Consider the following 23,405-nt stretch of genomic DNA (forward strand, 5'->3'; position numbering starts at 1 on the left):
CTGGAGGCTGCCACCGGGACATCTATTCACACTTTTACCAAGCATTACCACCTGCCTCTCTTCTCCAAATCCAGGGCAGGGTTTGCCTCTGCAGTCTTGCAGGGCATCCTAGCCAGCCCCTAGTTTCCTTGACTGCCTCCACCCTTTTTCCTCAGCTTTGGGAATCAACCCAAATGTGATAACTGCAACTGTGAAACACGAAGAACATAGTACAGTTGTGTACACTTACCATAAATGTAGATGTTCGAGTGTATTCACTGTTGCAGTCCTGGTTACCCTCCCTCCAGCCCCCTTTCTTCTCTTTCCTTACAAGGGACATATTGGTATTTATTTTCCACTGGTGGGGTTCTTCCACCAGAACCTGGCTCCTACTTGGGGGCTCCTGACAGGTTAGGGCAAGAAAAACTGATGTAATGCCATCGGCTGCCTTACTTTATACTACTGACGACCTGACATCAGTCCTGAAGCGGTAGCATCCGACGCAGAAATACTAAGTCTCTGGTATTTGGGCCAGCCGAGGGCTACCCTGGCGGGGATAACCCAAATGTGATGACTGCAACAGTGAAACATGAAGAACATCTACACACCAAGAAAAAGAAAATGATATGAATGTATACAATGAGGCACAGACAGGGAAATAAAAACTATATAGAAATGTGCAATACATACATTTCCTTTGGTGTTTCACATAATTCTTTAAGATACACAAGAAAAAATAAATATATGACCAAAGAATTAGATCTCCTTTTTTTGGAATGATGGTAGTCGGATGGCTTACCGAAGACATATCAGGATAATTGAACCAAGCACCAAAATATTTAGAAGTGAAAATATACAGATGATGGATAGTTTGTGGTTTAAATAAGGCACAAAACCGACAGCGAGGTACATCGTGGTCAGGGCCTAGGCAAGGAATACAGTACGAATGAAAATCTTTATGAGGTATTTGCTTTCCACAAGAAATGCAATTATCTACTTTTACTGACATTGGTTTAGAGCAAGAAAAAGTTTCCCCAACAGGGTACTTAGCTTTTAGTTGAAGACTTCGATTCTGAAACTCGAAAATGAAAATTTCAGGAGTCAGCCGACCGGCACTTGCGAATTGCTTCTGCTTCGGGCACCGCAAGGCAAGAAAGACTGATGTAATGGTGTCGGCTGCACATTTTATACCCCTGACGACCTGATGTCATGGAAGAAGAGACAGCAACCGACGCAGGACACAAGACTTTGTTAATCAGGCCGACTGAGGGCTACTGCAAGCAGATAACCCAAATGTGATGACTGCAACAGTGAAACACGAAGAACATCAAGCTTTTCTTGTGTGCAACAGAATAAAGAGTGATTGGAAAAACGGTCTACAAAAGTAAAATAAATATGCATAGTGTGTGTGTGTGTGTGTGTGTGTGTGTGTGTGTGTATATATGTATATATATATATATATATATATATATATATATATATATGTAAAACCAAAACAGCCCAAACCAATGCAGGAATAAACAAGAGAATCCCAACGCTGATGAGAACAGAAATCACTTCTTAGAGCCAATCCTCAAAGTCCACAGTTGCATGAATCAGACCAAAATCATTAAAACCAAGTACTAGTTTTAATAAAACAAAACGTTAGCGCTTTCGCGGGAGTTCCGCTTCTTCAGACGTTACAACAACTGAATTCAAAATTCCCTCTTTATACAAAAACATCACTTCCTGTGAAAACATCACTTCCTGTGACAGACTTTGTTAAAATTTAAAGGAACAGTAACAATGAATTACACACTACTATGCATAAAAACATTGTGTGACTAAAATCACTATCACATGGAATCAAATAAATTAGAACAACCTATCTAACTGGTCTTGCTTTTAGAATAGGTCTAAGCGGTACAGCCTCATTTAGAACTTTCCCTCTGTGTGCAGCGAGACGAAGAATCCATTTAACTTCAGATTTATCTGTCAAATTCACAACATCTCCCCCTCGAGCATGAAGTTGTAGCACATGGAGAACCTGGAACAGAAAAACATGGTCCCTACCAGAAGACAACATATGTTTAGCAATGGCACTCTGTGGTTCACCTCTCGTGAAACAATACATATGATCTCTTATGCGCTCACGGAGCGATCTGCAATCTGCAATGATGTATCTAGGCTGAGACGAACTAGAGGTAAGCCTCATTTTTCGGATACAAGAAATTGCACACATAGGAAAATTGAACAGGATGTACAGCTACCCATAATATTACCATTTGGGAGGAATATACCTGGAGTTCAGCAGGCTATATTAAATAATTGTAATATGCTTTTAACAGATTCAAACACCAGGAGCATAGTTGGTAATTATCCTAGATACACATTCAGTAACCTTAAGAATCTTAAGCAGCAGCTTTGTTTTCCGGACCTCTGTCTGGAGAGGAATAATGTTGTTAAATGCTTTGATCTAGGGACTAAGCGTTGCGGCTTGTGTCCACAATGTGCATATATAGATACATCTAGATTTTTTAAAAATGATGGTAAACTTTGGTAGCTTAGGAACAGATCTGACTGCAACACAAGGAACTTAGTTTATGTTGCGCATTGTCAGGTCTGTTTTTGTTTCTATGTAACTAACAGATCGCTCCGTGAGCGCATAAGAGATCATATGTATTGTTTCACGACAGGTGAACCACAGAACCCTCTTTGCATTCCTGAAGATGAGCTCTGCAACACTGCTAGGCTTACTGGATCTATGCATCAACTTATCATATTTATATTTAACCAGTGCACCATACTTTTGCTATCTTAATAATAATATTCTTTGTAAAGGTATTGTTGACACTTTGTGAGATGTTGTCAAAAATCTTTTTAATGGCTTGTGATCAGATTCCATGGTTGTGGATTGCCATAAACATAACTATGGATTTTTTTACAACTGGAAAACAATGCATAACACTTACTTCTCCACCTGTGAGTACCTTGTTTAAGATGCTGTTAGAGGTCTTGAACCATGTGCTACTGGTCTTATTTCCTGCATTAACTGTGTACCTAGACCTTTCTGACTTGCATTTACTCAAAGTTTTACAGGCTGGGCACACCATAAAACTTAAATGTTAGAGGGTTATTTATAAGGATTTTCATAATTTCAAAGCTTAATTTCTGACAAAAGCAAGATGATAACATTCTCTGGTACATTCATAAGTGGTACAGTAATATCTGATAATATGGGTATGAACAATGCGAAATACTAACGTCATAAGAGCTGATCTGTCCTGTGCAGACTACATACTGACTACAGCCGTGATCTTATCTCAATTAAAACTGAATCTTTCTGATGTCAAAACATTGCTCATACATTTAGCTACAATAACAAATACTTGATATTTGCTTCTACTTAGCTTTCAATCCTTTTTGCCCAAGACTAATTAGTATCATGCTTCTAATTCATATCTTGACTAAACAATCAAGGCCTTCAGCCATTTCAGCTAAATTTCTCTGGAATATTTCTGGGGCTAAAGATATGCCAAAGAGCAAGCTATGAAAGCTGTACATGCAAAAAAATTAGTTAAAAGTGCAAAATGTGGAGCTAACTTCAGGTGACACAAAGGAAACTACTACTCTAGAACTGAAAAATGTACAATTTGCATTACATATGAATATTACATGCATGACTACTTTATCAGAATCAAATCACTCTCACTGTTTATTATACTGTAATTTCCTGTAACCCAACATAGCATGTCAAAGTGCCTGCCTCATTGATGTAATTTGATTTTTGTCTCTTTTGCCCTCTCCAAGAATGATTACAGATCCCTACTAATACAACATTGTCAATGGATTAACTTTTGATTTTCTTTCATTTAGTTGTATTAACAGTGCTGAGTGTCACTTTTTCCAAATGGTTTGTGAAAGTTGAGTTAGTGCTTCTGTTCAACTAAATTACTCTGATTTGTGTTACACTTGTAAACTATTTGCCTCAGTTTACATTTTTCTTGTTATAAAAGAGCTTCAAGTGTTCACTGTTGCAGTTGTAGAGTGTGAAAATTATCAGCTCTGCTCTGTCACTTCAGAAATCTTGTAAGGCAAGTGACAGCTGTCTATAGGTATGAAACTATGTTTATTTTTATATTTAAATGGATGAAACTAAAACTTCTCTGGCCAAAAAAGATTATCTGCCGATTTATTTATGTAGTGCTACAGTATAACTCATCCCCAAATTTCTTATAAAGATTTTTCTAGCAATTGACTCTTCAGAAAAACAGTTTCACTTTAACAGTTTACAGTGTTTTACTAACCTCAGCAACATGGACTCAGGATATAAAATTGTTGGTAGTGACTACCAGCAAAAAAGCACTTTTGTTTAAAAACTTATCATAACAGTAGGTGTTTGTGTAGAGCAATGTTACATTAATTCTTACTACCTGGACTTCTGCTACAAAAAGCCTGAAATCCAGTCATAATTCCAGAGCTCTCCTCCCTTTTGCCTTCAAGCTATGAAGACATCCACTTCTCTGTGATGGCGGGGAATTCCCTGAATAAACCTAATGCCTGACTGCCATTTTAGAGCTATGTTGCCACAGATGACCACAGGGTGTCCACACTGCTAGACTCCAAGCAAAGTCCTAGGGATCCTATACAAACAAAGGCACATATATACAGACTCTGAATCAAACACTTAGAAAAATATGACTTCCCAAAACTATACAAACCTCAGAAGGCCATAGACCCTAAGAGGGAAAAAGTGCAACTTAGATCTATGGATGGGAAACAGAAAATTTACCCCAGGACTGTCCCATGTACTACTAACTGACATAGGCAGCACATAAATACTTTATCCCATGAAGGGGTCCCCTCAAGTTATCTAGGGTATAATCCCAGGTATTCCCATTAGGGGTAATATATAATTACCAATCATGGAATGGGTAAGGCCAATATATAACAAAATTGTATAGGTTATTTCAAGCACAAAAAGGGAAACTGGTTAGGCTTAAAATGGCCTGCAACGGTAGCTAGTTTAGTACTTACCTATAAACCTATCCTTGTTTGGCCTATCTCTGGGTTATTTGTATGCAAAATAAAATGGCTAAAAAAACTACCATGGGAATGTAAGGCTAGGCTTCTTAAGATCCTCACAGATCAATAGCCTAATAAGTATCTATGAACTTACATTTATTGAAATACACTGCTTTTACCAGGTAAAAACATGCAATGTGTGCTCTTCTGGAAATATAGACTATGCAATATGAATATTAAATTAAAGGAAATAGCCCTGTTTTCTAGTTGTGCATATAACAAGGACACCTGGAGAATTGAAGGATATTAAACCCAGCACAAAAGAAAATTATTACTGCTTTATTGAACTCCTAATCAAAACTTGTTCATCTTATAAAGTAGAGCTGTGTAACAGTAGATGTTTGAATGATCACTGCTATAGTAGCCTTAGCTATATGGGTGACATCCCGCAGAGGATATAACAGCTGTTTAGCTTCCAAAGCTTCAAGGCAACTTCCATGCCCCCGAACCATTAGTACATTCAAGCTGAGATGACTAAAACATCAGCTTTGGGTGCCACACTCTTCAGAGGTTTCATGCCAACTGTGACAGGGTGACTAACCCTGAGAGGTCATTGCTAGGAAAAGAAAAAAAATACATGCCCACACTCTGGCATAAAAAAAACATGCAAAAACAAGTGGGGATGCAGGGAGGGAGAAGCTATTGCAGCAGCAACCTCTCAAACACCTGCAGTTATGGTAAGTTTACTTACACAGTTGTTCATATTGACCACTGCTGCAGTAGCCTTAGCTGTATGGGTAGATTACCATAGCTTAAAATAACTAGGAGGCTGAACAGGAAGGGTTCAGGAGGTCCTGGAGAATAGTCTTAGCAATGGCTGTCCTACACTTGGATAAGGAATCTAGTTTATACAGCTTTGTAAAATTTCGCATGGAGGACCAAGTTGCTCCTTCTAAATATTTCTAAAGTCTAACCCTTTCCAAAAAGCCACAGATGAAGCCAAGACCCAAGCAGAGTGAGCTTTGACCCTGCCTGGAATAGCTTTGTCATACTGTGAATAACAAAATGTAATAGCCTGAGAAAACCATTTAAAAATGGTCTGCTTTATCACAGGTTGCTCTTTCTTTTTATCTTCACAAGAAAAGAACAATCAGTTGGAAGTTCTAAAATATTTTGCTTTGTCAAGATATTACCAGAACTGTCTGTGTACATCCAAGATGTGAAGTATCCTTTTTAACTCATTTTAGGGTTCTAGAAAGAAAACTGTGAGATGAATATACTGGCTTAAGATAAAACTGGATACTAATTTAAGCATGAAAGGATTAGTTCTCTAAGAAATTTTCTGGGTAAGGTGAGAAGGTGACATACCAAACCAGCTTGCAACACAGATATTCTTGCAGAGGCCAGAGCAATTGGAAAACTCTTTTCCATGTTAACAGCCTCCAGTCAGCCAGATGAGCTGATTTAAATGGACATATGCTAGCTTCTCTAACACAAAAGTAAGATCCCAAGGAGCAGCCACCAGTTTTCTTATGCAAACCCCTTTCAAAAACATTTTCACGTGAGACTGCACTGAAAGAGGGGGATCCACATGCAGACAAACTGAAATGGACTACTGTGACAAAAGGAGGTATTGCCAGCACAGCTAGCTGGAATTTTCTACATAATTATATGTCATCTGTGAATATCAAACTAATCTATATAAGATGCTTGTGTTACAAATGTATTAGAACTGTATGTTATGTGTATATCAAACTACTTTGTACAGAAGTTTGTGTTGAAAAGGTATTTGTAAAGTGCTGTGTTTAAAAAGTATCCACAGTGTGCCATAAAGGAAGAGAACAGAAATGTACATGCAGTATTATAACTGTTTAAATGTAAATATTTAAGACTGGAACCTGGAATACAGGAGGTTAACCTCAGTCCAGCAAATTTTAGAAAAATATCTGAAATTAAATTACTTTTGATGTTTCAATGCAGCTAGAAACACAAAGGCTGCAATAGCAAGCTTTCTGTATTGTCTTTAGGGTGAACTAATTGCTGCTTTGGAAGCATGAAGGAATGAAATAGTTTTAAGACTTCCAACATCTGCCAAAGATCTGAGCAAAAGCCCTTGTATGAGTACTTTTACAGGTAGATGCTAAATACTGCCAACCTTAGCAATGGGGGGTTTGCATGAGAACTAGAAATCAGATGACCAGAAATGATATGCTATCACAGCAGAGATATTTTAGAAATTAATTTGAGAAGTCTCTTAGTGAGACAGAGCACTCTGCATTCTGTCTTAGACCTGACAACAAGAAGCACCATTCACATCTGCCTTGCTCTAATAGTAAGTTACTAGGGAATAGTATAATTTTCTTAGATACAGTCAGGAATACAGTAATGGCTAGTTTAGATATTTTCTTTATTTGTGTGAGCTTGTACTGCAGTGTTATTTTAAATATTTCCTGTGGTTTTTAATTCTGATGTCACTGTGAATATATGTTTAGTATTGCCTTGTTCTTTTATTATTTATTATTAAACATATTTAAACATTTCATTGTGGCTGATTAGTGTAGAGATTTTTAATTTTTGAGAGTACTTGCATATTTATTTGGTGATACTGTGTGGGCCACTCCTAATAGCCTTGTTCTTGGTCAAACTACTATTTGTATTAGTGTTAATATTACACAGTAAAACTGGACACCCTTTGTTAAGGGCCCTAAATTAGCTGATAAGGAATGACTGTTGGCAGTGGAAACTACCTTATAGTTTAGGCAGAAGGGGGCATAGCTAGTAAACCTGTGCCAACCTTTCCCAGGTGTGTGGTTGTGTGCGTGTGTAAATCAAACCTCAAAGAGTGTGAGTGTCAGCAGCTTGAGCAGGGAGACGAACCATTGGGGGAAGGTGCTGGATGTCTTGGCTTGATCACTCAGCTGAGATCTCAACTCTATAGTTGTGCCAGTGGGGATTCTTACTAAGGATCTGAAGGAAGGAGGAGAAACCAGCCCCAGACTGACTGTGGTCTCTATGTGCTTTTAAGGGAAACTGCATTTGATGCAGAGAGCTGCATCTGGAAATACTGTGTATGTACATGTTATCCTCTCAGTGAATATCCTCCACTGTTGCCAGTGGTGAGGACTGAGGCTCCTTGATTACTGGTTGGCAGTGGTAGGTCATCACACCTACAAATGAACCCTGATAGCATAGTAAGACCAGTCACAAGATAGTAATGCGTACGGATAATGTAAAACTAGGAAACACTTGCCCTGAATGGGTACTAGTTCTTTTGTTGGCATCAACTAGAAAACCTTTTCCTTTTGCTAAAGTATGATTTTTTAGTAGTGGGCTTTCTTGCCTTCATTAATACCTGCTGTTGTACATCTTCAGAAAACATGTGCCTAAAGGGTATTAACACCACATCATCCAGGGAGTCAGTTGTAGTTGTTTGGATTCAGGGTGTATCAAACACCGCCAAGCTTGTGCGAGCAAATCCCATCTGTTAGGAACTTTGTGGTTATTATCGCTGAGCAATTACAAATGAAGGGAGAACCACTGTTATCTGGACCACAAGGGAGTCACTAGAATGACCTTTGGGGCGTCCTCCTGAATATTCAGAATTAACCTGGACATTGCTGGAAAGGGTGGAAAAGCAAACAGGGACATTCATGTCCAAGGAAAAGAAAAGGCATCTATTTTCCATGCATTCATGCATAGATTCCTGTAATATAGTCTTGCCAATTGATTGTTTACAGAAAGGGCAAAAAGATCTACCTAAGGGACCCCAACAGCTGCAGAGAGTTAGGCTAACCCCATGTCCATGGTGGCTGCATATAGTACACCAGAGGGATCTGAAGAGAAAGATGAGTTGTCTGAGTAACCTGCTCTGGCCACAGCAAAGTTACCCACCTGCAGCTAAGGAAAATTACCAGACTACTGTGGTAGCAAAAGCTGCTTAACAATCATTTTATTTTTGCAGGTGAAAGAAGATCTGACTGAGGGAGTGGTACTGTGGTCCATAGTTAAGCTGCAAATGGTGCTTGTTTCTCAGGAAGCTTAGCAGCAGATGGTAACACAGGAAAGAAGCAAAAAGTATTTTTTCCTAGAAAAAAAACAGTATAAAGTACTTTAAACAGCCCCAAAAAGAAAATACACACAGTTTCTCCACAGAAAGAGAAAAAAAAGTTTTAAACAACTTTACGACAAAAGTAAAAAAATGCGCTCCCATTTGAAAGTACATAAAAATATGAGACAGTCAAGAAAAGTACATTTTCCTAGATTAAAAGTTCTTGGTTTTAGAAAAAAGTAACTTTTTACAAATTAAGCAACATGGAATGTGTTTCTTCAAAGGGAACTTATCTGCCCAGCAATGGAAGAGCATTAGCTGACCGTTAACACTCAAATGCCTGGATAGTAGCACTCTTCTCAGCTGCAGGAAAGCTCTGAAGGGCTTTATAACCAAACTGGATTTTTCAATCAGCTTAGCTCAAGCTGACTAATAATATGGATATGTGGAAAGTGTACTGAAGCTTTAGAAGTGGGCCAGCTGTTATATCTAATGCAGGACATAAGCCATATAGCTAAGTCTACTGCAACAGTAGTACGAAGAACATCTTTACTTATGTACATTGTCTTGCCTCCAAAATATGCATGCTCATATTCTGAGTTATTTTGCCCTTCGTTTTTATTTTAAGAGAACCTACAACTAGTTGAGCAATTAAAGAACAGTGAATTAAGTTAGTTTCTGAAAAACGAACAAAAAATGTGATCGGTTGCAGCCTCACAGTCTATCAATACATATAACGTGCATCTTGAAACATCTGCTGAGATATATTTTTGAAGCCAGATGAGGTATAAAAGGTATAACCCTTTCTCAAGTTAGTAGCTATGAGTCAGATCATGCAGATCTAGTAAAACATTACGCAAATGTTTTGAGTTTTTTTTTTTTTCATTTGAAAGTATAAGCTTTAACAAAGACAAGCTGACTTTGTAGATCTGGCTCTGCGATCCAACAGAGGAATTTTGTAACCACAGTCAAAAGCTTTATATCATGGTGACTCAATTTTCTTTTTAAGTAGCGTAACACTAAAGGAGAAATGTGACAATACAAGTCTTACAATCCTGGAATGATTTATACTATGAAGACATAACAGCTTGTGGTCTCATTTTTGTACCATTTTTTTAAACACAGTCATGTTATTTTCTACTGTTGTTTGTCTTTCGGCTTTTTCCCGGTAAGGGGTCGCCACAGCGGAACTCCGGTCCGCTAATGATTGGCAGTAGCTTTTTACGAAACGCCAAGGTGCCAGCTCGACGTTCATCCTTCAACGAAGGCACACCCATTTACGCATGCATGTCTTTCGAACGCTACCCCACCGCGGGTAGGACATGCAGACTCCACACAGAAGGCACTCCCAAGCCAAGCCGAGAATCGAATGAGAGAACCTCTTCCTGTGAGGTAACAATACTACCGCTGTACCACCGTGGCTACTCATGTTATGTTCTACTGTAATATGTCTTATTTTTCTCAATTATTTTACTTTGTAATGTGTAGTACTTGCCTGGAAGACCCTACATTAATTACGTTTGTTTTTAAAATGCCAAAAAAAACCAAGATGCCCATACAAGTGTTGTGAGCTAATGTCTAGGTAAGTTTGTTTAGAAAAACGCAATGATGTCTTCACAGTCCATGAAGGATCTACATCAAAACTCAGAGCTGTAACTACTGTGGGGAGAAATGTTAGGGTGTGTTCAATAGGTGACAATGGTATATTAGCCGCAAAAAGATTGCAGCTTCATAAATAAATGCCGATGCTGTATTTATTGTCATTGTTGAAGTCCTAAAGCACTTGGCGAGTGTTAATTTAACTGCAGCAGATTGCTTGTAACATTTGTAACAGACAGTGGCAGTTAACAAAGCTATGGTTATACCATAATCAACTGCCAGCTTGTGGTCTCTTGTACACTTGCGAAGGGGACTAGGATAAACTAGACTGCCAATGAGAAATACCTAAAACTATAAGGAATGGCTACCCATGTGAAAACTATCCATATTAATATAAAAACTATAGTTATAAAATACCATAGTCATTCAAAAAACGTATTCCTTTAAAACTTATATTTTTTATTTCTACATGACAAGACCTTTCTGAAGACGGTGGGGAATATATTGCCTTACTATACAGCTTCAGTGGTCAGTGTGAAGAAAACACCCAGTAAGAGTATTGTAGCAAAATTTTAACCAGACCTTGTCTACACACAGAACAGAACAGGAAGCATATGATAAAGACTCTTTAAATATCCCTTTGGATCACAATACAAAAAGGTTGTAAAACTGCAGCCATTACACCTACTGTCATCTGGAAAAGACTGAAATCTTTGGGCCCTACACACCCTGATACAATACTTATCACAGAACCAACAGAAGGTGACAATCTTTTACTCTCTAATTTTAATATAGTCCAAAAGGTTGTATATTGGAGGGAGGTATACTTTGGAACGTTGTGTGCAATTCTAAAAATTATATTAACATTCTTGTTAAGACTCTCCACATATACCATTGACACTGAGCAGTGTTGCAAATTTTACCAGAGTCTTCTGACAAAACTTCAGCTAAAATTTACAGATCAAACTGGGTCAATCTAGAGCTCACTTACAAAAACTTTACAACACTGAACATCAGGTGTGTTTATAAACAGTTTTGACTGTAAAGGAATTTCATCATGACGTAATACATGTTGCAGGGTTTTAAACTACACAGAAAAAATAATAAGGTTCAGGCACTTTAATACACTCTGTCCCTAAATACAAGAAACTGATGCATAAAATATCAGGGTTAAATAAATTACTCTTACCAAAGAACAGAAGGCAATAGCAGGGGTTATTCCTCCTGTCAACGCCAGCCCCACTAAAATGTATATAAATCCAATTGAATAGGAATAAAGGACCTGAGGCAATAGAAAAAATGTAAAAATTAAAATAAAGCACCTATAAACTTCAACTTGACTTCCAGCAAAACAGTTAACATGCTGGTATTTAACTAGCAATTGTAAAGTCACTTTTTAGAAAGCTTTTCATGCTATTTCATATTATTTCCCTATTCAAACTGAGACAAGAACAGAGTGCCTGTCTGTCAAGAGGCAGTAGAAAAAACAACTCAGAAACTCGCTATTAAATTCAAATTATTAACAAGGCTCAGTGCACTAAGAAAACAAAGTATACATCAAACTAAATACTGCAGAACTGATGTTAGTGTGATGTAGGATTATCATTCAAAATAACCAAACATTAATAAAACTTAAGTACAAATCCAGTGCAGTTCTTAATAAAGTTTAATTCTTAAAATGATTATTTGTGTTTAACACACATATATTTGGTTCTACGTACATGGAAGGTATACAGTACATCAGAAAACCTTCACTCATTCCTTCTTTGAGATTATCCTATTGAGCATCACAGGGGAAGCACAGAATCAGTTCTGGATAAGATGGAAGCCCATGTCAGGGTGCACACTTACTTTGGCATCACAATGACACTTTTCAGCAATGTAGATGCTAGCCAGTACGCTTCAGTGCATGTCCTTGAGAGATGGGATGAATTGGAACACCCACTGTAAACCCACAGGAGCACAGGCAGAGAACCTCAAGTTTCCATTGAAACAGCATCGCACTTGAGTATCAGACTGGAGACTCAACAGCAGTGTGAACTTCTACACCACTGTGCCACCTAACAGAAAATGTTGTTGATTAAAAAAGTGACAGTTCTCACAACTGTATTTTTTCCTTACGAGGCAAGCCCCACTGCCAAGTAAGTGGTTCTGTCCCTGCACTTCTGAACTTACCTGCTTAACTCTGGGTGTTGAGTTGTCTCTGCACTACAGACAATATTCAAAGATGGGTGCTGAGATAACCTGGTGTTCCCATGGATTCTTGTCTTAAAATCATTAAACAGCACATTTTTTAATGAAAATAAACACAGACTCTCACATCTGGAACACTTTAGGGAAGATTAGCTCATTAGTAAAATTTAAGCATAAACAAAATATCTGAAATACAATACAGAATGAAAATCTAACCTCAGATACATCATACTATTGACTTGCATAACATATCTTTTCTCTTCCCCTCCCTCTCATGCAGTAACAAGCAATAGGATCACAGGAGATTACTAGGCTATCAACACGGAGGTCATTTTAAGCCTAGATGTTTCATCCCAATGTAATACCATGAAAATGCTAGTCAATACCCAAGATTGCATTTAGTGATGACTGTCTGTGTCCAGAAGGGTTGTGGGCACTATCCTCAGTAAGAATTTATGGTGCCCCATCCAATCTCCCCAGGTTCCTCTTGAATAGTGTCATAGAGGTGCTCTATTTCACATGAACTGGTAGCCTGTTCCAAAGATGCAGCAATCGCTGGGAAATAAATCTGTCCCTCCAGCATGTCCTACTTAAGTTGCAGGCCATAGTTAAGTCCCTGGAATGGGTAGCCCTAGTCCTGTTTGATTTACTGATATGCAGCAAGATAATTAGGTTTAGTTCTAGGATTGCTCTGTTGGCTAGGCATAAGTCTCTCCTAAGAAGACCATAAGACATGGAGTATAATGACAGGAACTTTAGTCGGTCTGTGTAAAGCACATGGTGGAGCCCCTTGATCCACTTTGTCAGAAACCTTTGAGGTCTCTCCAGTTGCTGTAGGTGCTTTGTACGGTCCATGCCAAAAAGGGCGTTATACGCAATTATGGGCCAGATTAGGGCTGAGTATAGAGGGGTTATAACCTCTTTTGCTCTTGAGGCGATGCCTTTACTAATCAACTGTGCTACGTAGAAAGCCTTCCTTACTGCAGTAGACACATGGTGGTCGAAGTTAGGGTTGCAGTCAGCTTATGATACTAGGTCCCTTACCACTTTGTGGGTACTTAGGATAGTGTTGTTAATTTGATAGTGTGAAAGGACATTGTTTGTGCTGAAGGGAATAATGATGTATTTTTTTGCATTCAGTTTCAGACCGATAAATACACCAGTCATTGGTCTGTGTGAGACCCTCCTGGACTATACTGACATAATTTGGGGATTCAATGATTGCACTTAGTGTGCAGTCATCTGCAAACTAGGTCAGCCACAAACCCCTTAGTTTTGACCTGAACTTCTGAGAAGTATATACCAAACAGTATGGGACCCAGCCATGACACCTGTGGCACCCGACTGGTAACAGGTCTGCTGGTCGAACTGGAGTACTCCCACTTTGATTGTGTGTGGTCGGTTTGTGAGCCAGTTGGCAACCCATCTTACAATGAAGGGGTTTATATTCAGTTTGCTAAGTTTATTGGTAATGCCTGAATGTGGGATTGTGTTGAAAGCCTTTGCCAAGTCAAGGTATGCTGTGTGCATAAATATGCCCTCATCAATGGCCTTGGTCACATTTTCAAAGAGCTCCACCAGATTTAACAGGCAGGATCTGACACTGACAAAGCCAAATTGGATAGGATCCAGGGTTTGGAGGTTACCTATGTCTTCATTTATGAGGTCCATAATAATATATTCCAAGGCCTTGTAGATGAGGCTGGTCAGGTTACGTGTCTGTAATTCCCTGGGTCTGTTGCTAGGCCACCTTTGTGGAGGGGAAAGTACAGTTGTGTACATTTACCATAAATGTAGATGTTCGAGTGTATTCACTGCTGCAGTCATCAAACTTGGGTTATCTACCTGCAGACAGCCCTCAGTCTGCCTGAATACCAGAGACTTAGTATTTCTGCGTCGGTTGCTGTTGCTCCAGGACTGACGTCAGGTCGTCAGGGGGTAGAAAAACAGGCAGCCGCCATTACATCAGTTTTTCTTGCCCCAAATGTCAGGAGCCCCCAAATAGGAAGCTAAGTTATGGTGGGAAAAACACCACCAGTAAAAAGTAAATACAAATAGCCATGTAAAGGGTGAGTAATAGAGAAGGATAAAGAGAGACAGAGAGAGACAAGGGGGCTGGTGGGTGGGAAAAGTACAGTTTTGTACCTACCATAAATGTAGATGTTCAAGTGCTAATACAGCTGCAGTCATAACAGATGGGTTCTCCTGCCATCAGGTGGGTCCTCGGTCGGCCGAATTCCAAAGACTAGGTCCGGCGTCGGTTGTCGTCGCTTCTTCCCTGACATCAGTGCGACAGGGGTATAAAAGAACCAGCCGATGCCATTTTCTTCAGTTTTTCTTGCCCCAGATGTCAGGTGCCTCCAGAAGGAAGGCAATACATAAATTTGTGTAATAAAGCAATGCCATATAATCAAAATACAGTAGTACAAGCAAATACATCAAGAATGAATACCCCAATCAGGTTGCATGAGGAGATGTTAGCCAATAGGCCTGTCCCAAGAGGGGAAGGAGGGAGGGGAAACCTGGACTGCAGCTGTATTAGCACTTGAACATCTACATTTATGGTAGGTACAAAACTGTACTATGTTCATCGTGAACTCCAAGTGGCTGCTTCCAAAATATCTTTGGTAGGAACTCCTCTGAGAAAAGCTGCAGAGGTAGCCGTGGCCCTTGTGGAGTGAGATTTGATGCCTGTAGGTACAGTTTTGCCATGAAAAGAATAGCAAAAGCGTATGCAGTGGGCTATCCATTTTGAGATTGTCTGTTTGGAAATTGGCTTTCCTTGAGCTCCTATAGCATAGGACACAAAGAGCTGTTCTGATTTTCTGAAAGGCTTTGTTCTGTCCAAATAATAACACAGTTGTCTGTGGATGTCCAAGGAATGTAGTAATCTCTCCCCTTTGTTTTGAGGATTAGGATAAAAAGTAGGTAAGTGTATAGCCTGATTCAAAGCTACCCTGGATACCACTTTTGGCATAAAGGACGGGTTGGTTCATAAGGAAACTCTGTCCTGATGGAAGATGATAAAAGGCTGCACAGCCATGAGAGCTTGTAGTTCCGATACCCTACGAGCTGAGGTAATAGCCAGAAGGAAAGCTGTTTTCCAGGACAAATATTGCAAATCTGATGAGGCAGCTGGCTCAAAAGGAGGCAAGGACAGTTTTTCTAGAATGAAATTGAGATCCCAAGCAGGTATTTGTTGTTTCCTTGGGGGTTTTAGATTCTTAGCCCCTCTGAGGAACTGTCTTAAGAGGGGGTGAGAGAATAAGGGTGGATCAGTGTTGTATTCTGCAGAAATGGCTGAGGCATGGATTTTGATGGAGGAGAATGAAAGTCCACTGCTTAGCAGCTCAGCTAGATACTGTAATATTTGAGGTAAATTCAGTTTTCCAGGATCCTGGCCTTTTTCTCATTCCAGACACAAAACCGTTTCCATTCTGCGGAGTAAGCTTTTCTAGTAGATGGCCTTCTGGCCTCCAAAATGACATCCTGCACCTCCTTGGAGAGTAGGGTCTGTTGTGATGCTAAGGAATCTTCCATGCGGCTAGATTGAGTGTTTTTAGCTGACTGTGAAGAGTTTTGAAGCTGTGCTGAGTCAGAAGAAGAGGCATTAGAGGCAGGGTCCATGGTGGGGATTGCGTCAGGCTTCTCAGGAGTGGGTACCAGTGTTGTCTTGGCCAGTCGGGAGCAATGAGAATCATCTTTGGTCTGTCTGCTCTGGTTTTTAATAGAACTTTGGGCAGCAGAGGAAGAGGTGGGAAGGCATAAACTGTCATTGATATCCAACTGAAAGAGAGAACGTCCACTCTCCAGGCCTTTAGATGAAAAATCCTTGAGCAGAATTTTGTCAATTGGTGATTTTTGTGGGAGGCAAAGAGATCTATGTCTGGCCTTCCCCATGCTTGAATTATCTCTGTAAAAACTTGAGGATGCAACTTCCATTCGTGTGGATCTGTCATATTTCTGCTTAGGTTGTCTGCCAGCGTGTTTTCCTTGCCTGGCAAGTACTGTGCTTGTAGTTCGATTTGTAAGTCCAGGGCCATGTTCCAAAGTGACATGGCCAGTCTGCATAGGGGGTATGAATGGGTCCCTCCCTGTTTGTTTATGTACCACATTACTGTGGTGTTGTCCATTCTTATCAATAGTTGACCTGGTTGCAGAAGGTCTTTGAAAGCTATAATAGCATTTATTAGTGCTAGCATTTCCTTTTGCTTGATGTGAAGGTGCTTTTATTTTTGGGAACATTTGCCCTGAATGCACCGATCTGTCATGTGCGTCCCCCAGGTGTAGTCCGAGGCGTCTGTTGCGATGACTTGATTTGCTTGAGGCTTGCTGAATGGGAAACCTGTGTTTGTTTGACATGCTTGAGCCCACCACAGAAATTCCTTTTGAAGGCATGGAATTAGTGGTAGTATTGCTTCCAAACTGTGGCTGTGTTGAGACCATAGGTTTTTCAGGTACCATTGAAGTTTCCTCATATGCAGCTTTGCACATGGGATTAGTAAGATGCAAGATGCCATGAATCCCAGAGCCTGCAGGATTTTCCTTGCAGTCAGGCTGGTGCAATTTGCTAGTGTTTTGAAGTATTGAGTTAGTTGCCCCTGCTTCTCTGGCGTGAGGTAGGCCATCTGGGTGTTTGTGTCCAAGTTGGCACCCAGGAAAATTATTTTCCGAGAGGGTATTAGCCTTGATTTCTTTTTGTTGACTGTGTATCCCAGAGAATTCAACAACATTATTACATAAGCCAGATGTTTCAGAAGAATGTGCTTGCTGTCCGCTTGGATCAGGCAGTCGTCCAAATAGGGGTATATTTGTATCCCTTGAAGTCTGCAGTAGGCAATTACTGATGCCAGGCATTTCGTGAATACTCTGGGCGCAGTAGATAAGCCAAAGGGCAATGCAGAGAATTGATAATGGGTTGAACCTGCAAGAAATCTGAGGTATCTTCTGCAATTTTGTCTGATTGGGACATGCAGGTATGCCTCCTTGAGGTCCAATGTTACCAGCCAAGACTCCTTGCCCAGCATGGGAAGAAGCTGCTGTAGAGTGAGCATCTTGAATTTTGTGCAGTAGAAATGTGTTTAGTATGGATAGGTCCAAAATAGGTCTTCAATCTTTTCCCTTCCTTGGTACCAGGAATAGTCTGGAATAAAAACCTTGACCTTGTTCGTGTGTAGGTACCTCTTGAATAGCTTTCATGTCTATGAGATCTGAAATTTGTCTTTGTGCCTCTGCCCTTTGATTGTGTGGCAGGTTTGGCATGCCTCTCATTTTTGGAAGGGTGTGAAAATGGAATCTGTAGCCTCTGTTTATAATGTCCAGGATCCATTTGTCTTTTGTGACAATATGCCAATTTTTTGAAAATAATGCCAGTTTTCCACCTAAGGGTGCTGCCATTTGAGTCTTGCTTGACATTTCTGAGGAAGTTAGCTACTTATGCTGACGAAAAAGCGCTTTAAAAAAATCATTTATTATCACTTTTTATCTGTTAATAAATTTCTAAAAATTCCTTTCGCTGCTACTGCTCTCGTTATTATTTTTTTATTAGTTTATTGGTTCTTCTTGTTTCTATGCAAAGGGGAAAGTCATTGGGCTTGCTTTCTGAATGGTTGCGAGTTATCCTCACCACCTCTTTGTGTAGGAGCTTGCCATTGTCTGCCTCTAAACGATCCTTGGGATTGCCCTCTGCCCCTCGCGCGCCTGTATCTACCTCTTTGGGGTCTGCCCGTGGCTGGAAAGGACCAATTTTTGGAAGGCCAATTTCTACTGAAACGTGGGGGTTGTACCTGCAGAAAATCTTTCACTGTTTGCATTGATTTAGCTTTTTCCTCCATTTTCCTTAATACCTCCTCAGCATTAGCACCAAATAGTACATCCTTTTGTAGAGGGGCATCTAGTAATTTAGCTTTGACATGATCTGGTAAGGTTTGTTCCTTGAGCCAGGCATGTCTATGTATGACTGATCCTGTAACAACAGCTCTACATGAGGCCTCTAGAGCATCAAAACCACATTGTAAGGTATGTTTACCCACTTGTTCTGCACTATGCATCAAATCCTGAAACTCCTTCAAGTCTGGTTGTTCAGGTTGTGACATTTTATTTCTCAATTGTGATAACAAACACTGTTGGTACTTTAGCATATGGAACTGACAGTTTAATGCCCTCATGGCTAAGGTGGCCGAGGTATATAACTTTTTTCCCCACTTTTATAAGGATCTGGAATCGCTCTCAGAAGGTAATGGATTTTTAGCAGTGGAGGCCTTAATTCCCTTGGGGCCCTGTGAGATGGTTTCTGGGTCAGCAGCATGGCTTTTGTATAGGAATTGGTGTGAGTCAGGAACCCTGTAGTACCTGTCAGGCTTGACTGGGGCTGGAGGTAGAGAATCCGGGTTAAGGCAGGCCTCCGAGTACACATCATCTAGTATGTCCAAGACAGGAGGTATAGCCAGAGGCCTGTGCTGAGGTAGCAAGAGAAATTCCCTAAGCCTTTTCTTAGAATCTGAATAATCTTGGCCTTCCCAGTGGAAGTGTTCCCTTAAGGTATGCAAAGTTTCCCCAAATGAGTAATCCTCTGGGGGGGGAAACAGAGGGAATGGACTCCTCTGCATCAGAGTCTTCAAAAGGGGAGTAAGAATGTTCCTGTTCATCAGAGTGCTCTGATATAATGGAGCCCTGATCAGAGGAGGGGGATTCTTCCTCCACTCTGGGCCTTTTGTCCGGGGGGGGCGGTTGAGAACCCCTGATAAGAGTAATTAAATCCTCAGCCATTTTAAGCATCTGTTTTTTAGGCATGGGGCCTGGAGATGGGCCCTGTGTAGCTTGTCTTTTAGAATGCATGGCTGCTTTAGACTTAGTGAAAGCCTTGATGGAAAAAGAAGAGGAAGGTCTGAAGACACCTTGAGAGGAAGTAGACCTGTACACATTTTGAGATTCACCGCCAAGAGTGGCTTCGGTATCCGTAGTCGGGGTGTGGGCCGAGGAGCCTGCGACCTCGGGTGCAGGAGACACCGCCAATGAAGTGTCGTTGGTAGTCAGGGGATGCGTAGGTGCCTCGCTGAGAACCGGACCACGTGTAGTAGGCTTTGGCGTGGTGTCGGTAGAGGCCGCGGACCTCGTGTGTCGGTCCTTATCTTTGCGCTTTTTAGACAAAACTGGAGTCGGAGTATCAGACGACATGATATAGTTAAATGTTTTGCCAAAATAATGCTGGGTGAATTCTGCCCGACGCTTAATGGTGCGTTTGTTGAATGTAGCACAAAAGCGACAGACCGAGACGTCATGGTCTGGGCCTAAACAAGGAATACAGAGGGAATGGAAATCCTTATGCGGTATTTGCTTCCCACATGAAATACAATTATTAACTTTGTCTGACATCGGTCTGAGGCAAGAAAAGTTTCCCCAACGGGGTACTTAGCTTTCAAGAAGACTTCGGTTGCACAATTTTCGTAATTTCAGGAGCTGGCCGACCGGCACTTGCGAACTGCTTCTGCTTCGGGCACCGCGCAGCAAGAAAGACTGAAGAAAATGACGTCGGCTGGTTCTTTTATACCCCTGTCGCACTGACGTCAGGGAAGAAGCGACAGCCGGACCTAGACTTTGGAATTCAGCCGACCAAGGACCCGCCTGACGGCAGGAGAACCCATCTGTTATGACTGCAGCTGTATGCATGATGAACATCCAGGACTGCAACAGTGAATACACTTGAACATCTACATTTATGATAAGTGTACACAACTGTACTATGTTCTTTGTGTTTCACTGTTGCAGTCATCACACTTGGGTTGATTCCCAAAGCTGAAGAGTGGGTGGAGGTAGTCAAGAAGAGTTGAGGCTGGCTAGTATGCCCTGCAGGGCTGCTGTTGCAAAACCGCCCTGGATTTGGAAAAGTTAGGCAGGTGGGAATGCTTGGTGAAGGTGTGAACAGAACTCCAGGTAGTAGCTTCCAGAATGTCCCTGGTAGGGACACCCCTGAGGAATGCTGTAGAGGTAGAAGTTGCCCTAGTGGAATGTATTCTGACCCCTGAGGGGTTGATTTCCCATGGTGTTTGTAACAGGAATGGATACAGTGTGCTATCCATTTGGAAACTGTTTGTTTAGATATGGCCTTGCCCTCTGCCCCTGGTGCAAAACTGACTAGTAACTGGTCAGACTTCCTGACGGGCTTAGTACTATCAAGGTAGAATCTGAACTGTCTGTGCATGTCTAAAGAGTGCAGGATCCTTTCCCCTTTATTTTGAGGATTAGGAAAGAAGGTTGGCAAATGGACAGATTGGTTGAGAACTACACTGGACACCACTTTAGGCATAAAAGTAGTGTTAGTCCTGAGGGAGACACTGTCAGCATGAAAAGTAATGAAGGGTTCCACAGCTATAAGTGTTTGTAATTCAGACAATCTTCTAGCTGAAGTGATGGCCAGAAGCAAGTCTGTTTTCCAAGAGAGGAAGTTTAACTCTGCTGACGCTGCAGGCTCAAATGTGTGGGGGGGGGGGGGTGAGCTTTTCAAGTACAAAGTTAAGGTCCCAAGCACGGGTGGGGGCTCTCCTTGGTGGCCTTAAGTTGTTGGCTCCTCTCAGGAACTGTCTGATGAGACGCTAAGAGAAGAGAGGTGGCTCAGTGTTGTAATGAGCCGAGATGGCAGAGGCATGGATCTTAACGGAAGAGAAGGACAGGCCTCTGTGGTGTAGATCTGCTAGATAATGATTAGAGGTAAGGAGGGCAGTGCTGTGTCCGCTCCTTTAGATTGAAAACAGCAACAATACCTTTTCTACTTATCAGCATAGGATTTCCTTGTATTGGGTCTTCTGGCTTCAAGAATTACGTCCAGCACATGCTTGCTTAGGCTGGTCACAGGAGGAGAATTCAAGGAATAAGCCAGGCTGCATGTTTCAGGGTTTGCAGTTGGGGATGCAAGATCTGTCCCTTCTGCTAAGTGAGGAGGGTTGGGATCTGGGGTATGTGCCATGGTGGTATCAGTGACAGGCTGTGCAGAAGTGGGTACCAGTGCTGGTGTGGACTGTCTGGGGCAATCGACATTGCCCTTGGTCTGTCCTGTCTTATCTTGAGTAATATTCTTGAAAGAAGAGGCAGAGGGAGAAAAGCATAGATTGAGAGGTTTACCCACTGGAAGGATAGGGCATCCACTTTTCAGACCCTGCTGTGAGGTGTCCTGGTGCAGAATTTGCTGATCTGGTGATTGCAGGGGGAGGCAAAAAGGTCCACCTCCGGGGTCCCCATTTCTGGGTTAGAAAGTTGAAAGTGCTGGGGTCTAATTGCCACTCATGTGGGTCTAGGAGATTTCTGCTTAAGTCATCTGCCAGATAATTTTGTTTGCCTGGCAGGAATTGAGCTTTCAGATGAATATGCATGTCCAAGGGCGTATTTCACAGGGTCATAGCTAGCCTGCAGAGTGGGTTCCCTCCTGCTTGTTGATGTACCACATAACTGTGGTGTTGTCTGTTTTTATTAGCAGGGGTCTTGGTGAGAGTAGGGATCTGAAAGCTGTCAGAGCATGCTGAACAGCTAGCATCTCTTTTTGGTTGATGTGTAGATGAATTTGACTTGGGCTCCAGTGGCCCTGAATGCACTTGTCCAGATGTGCCCCCCAGGCATAGTCTGATGCGTCTGTGGTTAGGGTCTGGGAGGCTTAGGGTTGTGTAAAGGGAAGTCCTTTGTTGTGGTTGCATGCTGCTGCCCACCAAAGAAACTCTGCCCTTAGACAAGGTATGATGCTTTCCAGGTCCCGAGAATGCTGGCACCAAAGACGTTTTAAGTACCACTGAAGTTTCCTCATATGCAGTCTGGCATATGGAATTAGTAGAATGCAAGAGGCCATGAACCCTAGAGCCTGCAGGATTTTCCTTGCAGATAGCTGGGTTCTGGTGGCCATTTGACTGAAGTAGTCTGTTAGATAGGCTTGTTTTTCTTGAGTAAGGAATGCCATCTGGGATGCTGTGTCTAAGCTTGCTCCCAGGAATACAATCTTTTGACTGGGGACTAGTTTTGATTTCTTTTCATTGATGGTGTACCCCAGTGAGATTAGAAGGTTCTTTACAAATGTCAGGTGCTGCAACAGCTCTTCCTGACTGTCTTCCTGAATCAGTCAATTGTCCAAGTAAGGGTATATTTGAATGTTTCTCTGCCTTTAATAGGCAATGGCTGGAGCCAGGCATTTTGTGAAGACTCTGGGAGCAGTGGATAAGCCAAAGTGAAGTGCAGAGAACTGATAATGAATAGATACTGCCCTGAAATGTAGATATTTCCTGCATGATTCCCTAATTGGGATGTGCAGATAGGCTTCTTTTAGGTCTAGGGTGGCTAACCAGGCATCTTTGGACAGCATAGGAAGAAACTGCTGAAGGGTGAGCATTTTGAATTTTGGTACCACCAGGAAGGTGTTTAGAATGGAAAGATCTAGGATAGGGCACCAAGTGCCTTCTTTTCTGGGTACCAGGAAAAGTCTGGAAAAAAACCTTGACCTATCTGTTCTGCAGGAACAGGGTGAATTGCCCTTATGGAAAGCAGGGATTGAACTTGGTTTTGTGCCTCTCCCCACTGGTTTGGAGGAAGGTCTGGGAACCCTTTT

At 41.3% G+C, this 23,405-nt stretch overlaps 1 protein-coding gene across 3 annotated transcripts in view; it reads right to left on the reverse strand.

Annotated features, from left to right (window-relative positions):
• Positions 1–23,405, reverse strand: part of SLC35B3 (solute carrier family 35 member B3) — a 756,207-nt gene that overhangs the window by 83,520 nt on the left and 649,282 nt on the right. For all 3 annotated transcript variants that reach the window (XM_044065422.1, XM_044065425.1, XM_044065423.1), the window contains one exon: positions 11,820–11,912. In XM_044065422.1, coding sequence (XP_043921357.1) covers positions 11,820–11,912 — 93 coding nt within the window. The remainder of the gene's footprint in view (positions 1–11,819; positions 11,913–23,405) is intronic.

The sequence above is a fragment of the Protopterus annectens genome, chromosome 3.part0, assembly GCF_019279795.1.
Source record: "Protopterus annectens isolate FY-2018-M chromosome 3.part0, PAN1.0, whole genome shotgun sequence".
NCBI lineage: Eukaryota > Metazoa > Chordata > Ceratodontiformes > Protopteridae > Protopterus > Protopterus annectens.